The sequence below is a fragment of the Gossypium hirsutum genome, chromosome A07, assembly GCF_007990345.1.
Source record: "Gossypium hirsutum isolate 1008001.06 chromosome A07, Gossypium_hirsutum_v2.1, whole genome shotgun sequence".
Taxonomy (NCBI): Eukaryota; Viridiplantae; Streptophyta; class Magnoliopsida; order Malvales; family Malvaceae; genus Gossypium; species Gossypium hirsutum.
The window spans coordinates 75,549,211-75,556,987 of NC_053430.1; the positions used below are offsets into that span (position 1 = coordinate 75,549,211).

The 7,777-nt window shown below is 35.2% G+C and overlaps 1 protein-coding gene across 1 annotated transcript; it reads right to left on the reverse strand.

Moving 5' to 3' along the window:
* Positions 1-4,156: 4,156 nt before the first annotated feature.
* LOC107951852 (uncharacterized) lies at positions 4,157-7,513 on the reverse strand. Its single transcript, XM_016887014.2, has 2 exons — positions 7,194-7,513; positions 4,157-6,628 (listed from the first exon to the last, which is right to left on the reverse strand). Exon 2 carries the CDS (start codon positions 6,512-6,514, stop codon positions 4,403-4,405), a length of 2,112 nt encoding a protein of 703 aa, XP_016742503.1. The 5' UTR covers positions 6,515-6,628; positions 7,194-7,513; the 3' UTR covers positions 4,157-4,402.
* Positions 7,514-7,777: the final 264 nt, after the last annotated feature.

The following is a 7,777-nucleotide window of genomic DNA, read 5'->3' on the forward strand; positions in this document are numbered from 1 at the left end:
GGCATATGTATGACAAGGCCCTAGTTGGTCCATGAAACCCCGAAAATAGGTAAGGTTTACTTTGAAAACAGAGGCTGACAGCAGCAGTGGTGTGGATTGGAAAAATCACAAGAATTCATAGAAGTGGAATTAAATAGTGAATAAATTACGTAATCGAACCTTGATGAATCTACTTTCATATGAAAGTAACGAAACAATCATATCAACAGTACAGTAAGAGATATTCGGGTTCTTGTGGAACAGGGCCAGAACAGTTTCTGGATTCCCTGTTCCGACTTTGGAAATTCACTATAAATTGACCAGAGATAATTAGGGGTCATACCATATATGTATGGATTCCTCTCTGAGTCTAGTTTCCATAGAAACAAACGGAATCAGTATTGAAGCTCTGTGCAGAGAGATATCCAAGTCGTAATGGGAAAAGGTCAGTGTAGTCGACCCCTGTAACATGGGAGATTTGACTAATAAACTGTACTAATTGGCCCAACCAAAAATTCTAGAAAAAAATACATAGGTGGGGACATGAGTCTAGTTTCAGGTAAAAATCACAAAACTGATTTTCGAGTTGTGAAACTCAAGATATGATTTTTGAAGCAACTAGTACTCAGACTGGGCAGTGTCTGGAAAAATTTTTCAAAGTTTGTTAACATCTCGTGTCCGACTCCGGTGTCGGTCTCGGGTTCGGGGTGTTACAATTTTGCCCAACTATAAGATACCTTGATGATTTCATTAATATTTGAAAAGATGCCCTAAAAAATAAAAATGTTGCGATTTTTCCAGATGCGCCAAGAAATCATCCTAAAAAGGCATGACCAATCAACTCCCCCCGGGCAAAATATCTATTGGTTATGAAGGTTTTCTATCATCCACTCATAAATGGGTCCAGAATAAAATCTAGAGAGCTTATCTGTTGGAATGAGCTTGTTACTAATGTCCCTAGCCGCAGGGCAATCCCTAAGCACATGCAATACATCTTAGGAACCATGTCCACAAACTTCACAAGGACTATCGATTCCTACTCCTCTTATTGCCCTCTCCGCATTCGGAAGTAAACATTGTTTGAGAGTAAACCACATAAAGAATCTAACTCGTTGCAGATCTTGAAACTTCTAAGGAAACTGTTAAATGGATTCTTTAAAATTCCAAGCTCTTTCCTAAAGCTTGCCATATGCACTTTTAAAGGAGAAAGAACCTGTCAAAGTACCCCCCAAATGATCCTATTAGGTCCAGATGAAGAATAAGGTAGTGGAATTCCAACAATCTTATTAATGATCTCCTTAGTAACCCATAGCCGGAAGAAGTCTAAATTCCAAGAATCGTAATCTATAATCATATTACTAAGAGGACAATCCATGTCAAGATTAGAGCAAGAAGCGATATGCTTATACAAGGGTCTAATATTTGGAAATCAATGGCCCCGCTAGCAATTTACACATTTCTCATCACCTACAGACCAAGGTAAATTTTTACGAATAAGAGGCCATACCTTAGTGAAGGATCTTCATAAGAAAAAGCAGCATCCTCTCGATAAAGACTCAAGCAATCTACTTTGAACCCCATATATCAATCGGAGAACCTGAACCCAAAAGGCATTGGAATTGGTCACAGTACTGAAACCAACCTTCATCATGAAAGAAGTATTATGATCCTTTAAATGTCATATCCCAAAACCTCTATGTGATTTAAGTGGACACACTGAATCCCAGCTCACTAAAGCCATCTTTTTAGCCCTATTGTAAGAACCCTAGATAAATTGTCTAACCATGTGCTCAATCTCTTCACACAAACTTTTAGGGATCATCATAACTGTATGAAATAACTTAGAATCGAAAGCAAAATCGATTGTGTCAAAATCACCCTACCAACTAGAGAGAGTTGTTTAAAGTCCCAACCAGAAAGCTTAATGCATACCTTATCAACAACAAAACGCAAAGTATTATTAGTGGCCTTATCATGGAAGAGGGGTACTCCCAAATAAAGACCAAAATTACACACTTCCTGAAAATAAAAATTTCTTCTTATGCGTTCCTCTGAGTCACCATCATTAATTTGATGGCCCGAAATCTCACCATGTTATTTTTAATTATTATTCTATACTTATAAAGATATGTGCGTGCGCGCATAGTATATGTAGTATGTAATATTACATATATGTAATATATATTAGAAATGTAGGGACATGAGGCGGTTAAAAGAGGCAGTTATTGAAGGTAGGGATAACGACAGAAAAGAACGAAACGGGGGAGGGTGACGATTTGAGAAAAGAAAAAGAACGGGGAGAAAGCATTTTAAGAAAAGGGAGAAGGGAACTGCCATCTCTCTCGCTGGATATCTCCAACCCTTCCATGGTCCGAGCTTTCACACACATTGAAGAGGCTGCAACGAAACTTGTCGACGATCAGAAAAGATACAACTAGACGAAGGGTCCAAGGTATTTACATGTTCAATCGCATATATGATTTTTGAATGCTGCAGAGAATGAAACCTTTTTTCTTTTTTTCTAAAATTAGCTTTTTAACGGTTCATACAATTTTTTTCCTCTCAAAAGAACATGTAAGGACTGAACTGATTTGGGCATTAAAGTCACATCGAGTGTATATTTGTGGTGAGAGTCACTCTATGTTTGATTCATGTTCACTTTAATCCCTGGCACTTGCAATATGTTTTATCCCATTTATTCCAGGTGATCCATTATTGGAAATAAGATGAATTTGATAATATTTATTATTATTATTTGACTATTGTTTCTGTTTGTCTTGTAATGTGATTGTATAAATATGCTAAAGTTAATATATTATATATGTAGCCATTCATGTGTATTTTGTGTTTTACCTATTGATGAGTGTGGATAGCATGTATACTCGTTAAATAATTCTGACATTTTTCTTACTTTCTCTTTTCAAATAATAAGGTAACACTTTAGCATTAGAAAATTGATGAGGTGGTTGCCAAAATAATTGAAATGTTAATTTTTTTTTTTAATGTTGGAATATCCTTCTTCAATCCGAGTAAATAAAAATTTTATTTTATTATAATAAAAGTAAAATGTCACATTTCATAAATTTTCAAATTTAATTCACTCAATTAAATAATTTATTTTTCATATTACATATTTTAAGAATTATAATTAAATATGTTAATTTAAATTTATAACATTTGAAATTTGAAACAATGTATTAATTTTGAGCGTGATAAGATTGCTAAAACTTTCTTCGTGCGTAATTAACTTTCAAACTCAAATTTTTAAATTTTCTTTTAAAGATAACATTCTAAGTGCTCGATAACATCCAACAAAAAAAATTGATGGTGACTTATATTTTTTTATTAAAAGCCCAACAGTTTGACAATAAAAATATTCAAATTTTATCAAATATTGTTAAGTCAATTTTATTCAAAGGGTGGCTTCGACATATAAATTTTGTATAAAATTATAAAAAGATAAAGATTCTCCCATAAAAATATTTGTTACTTTTAGTTATATATTTCCCAATTGAATTAACCAATGAATTTTAGTTATATCCAATTGATATATAACACAAATTCAACCATGGGTTAAATAATAGAATATATATCTATATATATAATTAACACAATTGGACAGAGACTCGACAATTGACATGTAGAGAGTGTCAACCGAGCATGAAGCCACTAACGACCTTTCATGTCATGGAAATTTATATACAATAGAAACTATAAAGAAAAAAGGGGGCCAAAACTCATTATCAAAACTTTTCACATTTAAAACATATGTTTATTTCTTCGTCTTCATTTATCGTTCATGAGCTTTCATATGTTAAATCAAGAAGCATACAACATCAATTGGCCAAATATAAAGATCAAAATTGAAAGAAAAAAAAAGGTAAAAGAAAAAAAACCTCGGTACTATAGGAATCAAACCTACTCTTACCCTTATATTCTAATTTTCATTTTTCTTAAAATATTAATATCCAATATTTAACAGATAATAACTGTTAATGAATATACTGATATAACTTCTAAATTTTTTAAAAGATTGAACATCTGTGTCGAACATATGCATATACTTGAGTAAAGCAGCTATCACCTGCACCAGCCAGACCGCTAGCTGAGGAAGACCTTGTGGATCAAACATGCTGCATTGATTCTCAGTTCCAAAACTAACAAGAGATGTTAAAGCTTGTATGAACAAGAACATTTTTTGGTAACCAAAAACATTCAACGGATTCAGAATTGTAGATGCATAGGATATTGATCCTCAGCAATATTACATCCTCTAAATTCATCAGGAGTTAATGTTGCATTGGCTGCTAAGCAAAGTGTGAAATGTTTGTACAGTCAAATCTAAATTCTGTAAGAATGGTAAACCAAATTCCAAACTAATCATGCTTTTTTCTGTATCTTTTCATGCATGACAAGGTTAATGTTAAGCCTTTGCTTCTGTTGCAGCATGAAGAAGCTCATCCGGAGTTGCAGCCGGGTCTAAGTCCCAACAATTATTGGGTAAATCACCGGATTCTCCTTGAAGTAACCATGAAGGAACCTGGTGCGAAAAGCGGAACATCTCTTTCCTCGGTATCCATCTAATTGCATCCTTATTTGTATTTCTCTGATATACTGTCTTGAACCCAACCAATTTGACAAGGGGAGTAACACAAACTCCAAGCTCTTCAGAGTAACCATCAAGCACCTCCACCATCTCATATTGATGCCTCACATCATCAGGAGTCGACCTGTTCCAATCTGGGGACCAATTCCGATACACAGCCCAAATATCTCCACTTTTGGGGAATATGCGAACGCAGCCTCCCCTTCCAGCCTTTTCTCCTCTCAGAAGATGAGAGAAAATGTTGACTTGATCAATAATGTCAGAATTCCGTGCCCTGAAGTGTCCACATGATTTAGAAAACCCAGAATCCACCCAATTCACAGAGCCAAATTCGTTATCAGTCTTGGAGCTCAAGTAAGTAATGAGAATTTTAAATGGTTTTACAGAAACAACCTGGCGAATCAAGCAATACAATCGAGGCATACCATCATCTTCATCATACAGTGCCCATATTTGTTTTGATTTGAAGCATTCCTCTGACCTATCTTTGTCAAAATCATGAAAGTCAGAGTCCGGAACAGTAATTGAGACCGGTGCACTTTTATTTGATGCTAATTGATGAACAGAAAACGTCAAATCTGATATCTTGGGAGCCTTTCCGGCTGCTGGAGGTTGAACTCCTTCAATGCCTAATTTAACTGCTGAGGCTGCGGCAGCTGCCTCTGAAGCCAACCTAATCTCTTCCAATTTCTTCCGAATTTCAGTCCTCGCCTTGTCAATTAACAACTTTCTAGCATCAAATATTGGTTGTGTTAAGCATCGCCTATTTGGAGGTTCACTTGGGCTGGAAAGCTTTGGATCAGGCTCAACACCATCTCCATTTGCTAATCCTGCTTCTGAAGGTTTCAATCCCTTGTCTACGTATCCACTTTTAAAATCGGAATTAACAATAACCTTCCTTTTCTTCTCAACTCCACCAGTCTTAGATCCTGAAGAATCATTATAGCCATTGAACAAATTTGGAATTTTCGGAGTGACAATGTTTTTCATGGAATGTTTTCCATTGGCATTTGACTTCACCTTTGACCCTGCTCCTCTACCCTCTCTGTTGGTCTGATAAACAGAATCAGTGGAAATGGCAGATACTCCATTAAGGCTCATGATCCCAGTTGAAGTTCCAGAGAATGAACTCCACTGAAATGACATGTTAGAAACATAATCATACCCATGTCCAGAATGATAACCTGAGACCACATTTCCAGTAAAAGCAGCAGCATTCGTCGGGATGTATGCGACCCCATCATATCCATGACTTGCATATCCATTATTCGGCACATAAGACCAGGGACAATAGGGGAACGAACCATTCACTGGGGCAGACCCAGTTTCAACAGCAATGAAAGTGCCACGGCAGTTCTTACACGAAAGTCTCTTATTGACATACTTCCGAAGATACTCATACTGAACTTTACAAGATGTGCATACAGTCCAAAAAGTATCAAGTCTACCTTGTGAGGTTGAATTCAAAGCGTTGCTTACACCAGTAACCCCAGAGGCATATGTTGGAGTTTGAACCACTCCAGAAGGCATCTTTTTGTTTCTCTTGATATCATAGGCACTTTTCTTGATTTTATCCGACAACAAAGTCCACGCCTCGGATACAAGTTTGAAAGCCCCATCAGCTCCCACACATTTATTCTTATCAGGATGAAGTAACACAGCCATCTTTCTGTATTGTTTCTTCACTGCCTCTTTATCCGCAAAAGGCTTCAATCCAAGAATCGAATAATAATCAATTTCACCATTACATTTAGTCTCCCATGCAACGTAAACTTCGTAAGTGGACACCATCTGTGATATACCCTCTAATTCAGGATACAACGCTTTAGCCTTTATTGCATAATTCTTAGCACCTTTAAAGTCTCTTTCACCAAACCGCTTCTCAGCAATCTCTTTCGCTTTAAGAGCCTCCGCTTTGTTCGCTTCCATTTGGAAAATTCAAATGATTTTCAAAACCAAACTCTTGAAACAAACGTTATAGAGATCCCAACATGATAAACCATAAAAGTAGCTGAATTGTCATATTCAACCATTTCATTTTTCCTGCATAAGGTCAACAAGATGACATTTAGATCTTTTCGCAAATCAAGCTTCACATTTCCAAGTAAAACTCTACTCCACCAAGTCATGCAACCTTCAAACAAACTTAAAACCAAATTACTTATCCTTGAATTCAAGATCTTAACTTTTAAGCTCTGAGAAACCACAGGATGGGGAAAAAAATGATGAGATTTTTAATCTAAACCAATGAATCATCAGAGTTAATCATATTCAAGCATTTTTTAGAGTTGGGTTATTCCATATCTTAGAGCAAAAAAGGTATACATTTACAGTTAACTTCTCTTCCTTCTATCATTTTTCTCAGTTAAAGAAACAGCTAAATTTGAATAAATTTGAAAACCCAAATCCACTAATTTCAAAGCTAAATAACAAAGAGCAAATGGATCCAAGTTCAACAGCTCAAAAATATTTAATTTAAGTAATTTAACTCATAATTTTAACTAAAGGGTTAAAACTTTTTACAAAATTAAAGTGTATAAGCAAACATTTTACGCATAAAGTACAGTTTAAAATTTAAAAAAAAAAAGCTAAACTAAACTAAACTCACCGAGATTTGAGCAGCAATGGAAGCGAAGCAAGACGCGGATCGCCACGTGTCCTTTATAGCTTGAGCAAATCAAGGTTTTGAGCTAATTTTTGAATCTCAGTGAAGTTAAAAAAGGAAACGAAAAATCAAACTTCAGTTTTTTGCGGGAAGAAATACACTGAACTAAGTGGAGGGAAACAAATTAGGGTTTTCAATTGGGAATTTGGAGGGATTAAAATTGGCGGCGAGGAATTGGGATTCGGTCGATCGTCGATCAGAAAAATGGAGGGTTGGCGAAAATTAATAAAAATAAAAATGATAATTTTCAGTGAAAGTAAACGGTGTTAATAGTATTTAATGGTAGAGGAGCTATTTTACACTCTGATGCGTAATACGCACAGTTATATTTTATTTATATTTATATTTTGATATGAAAAATAAGTATATATTTTTGTTAAAATAAAAAAGACAACATTATTAGGTATTGCGATAATTATGATATTAATAATAATAGAAAATAATATTTGTAAGGGAAAATGTTTGGTAGCGGAAAAAAAGTACAGTTGCGTAATTTCCTTTTCAGTTATTTGTGTGTGTATTTTAGG

What these genes read in the sequence shown, in the direction of transcription:
- LOC107951852 (XM_016887014.2), bottom strand. Translation starts at nt 6,514, where the DNA reads ATGGAAGCGAACAAAGCGGAGGCTCTTAAAGCGAAAGAGATTGCTGAG.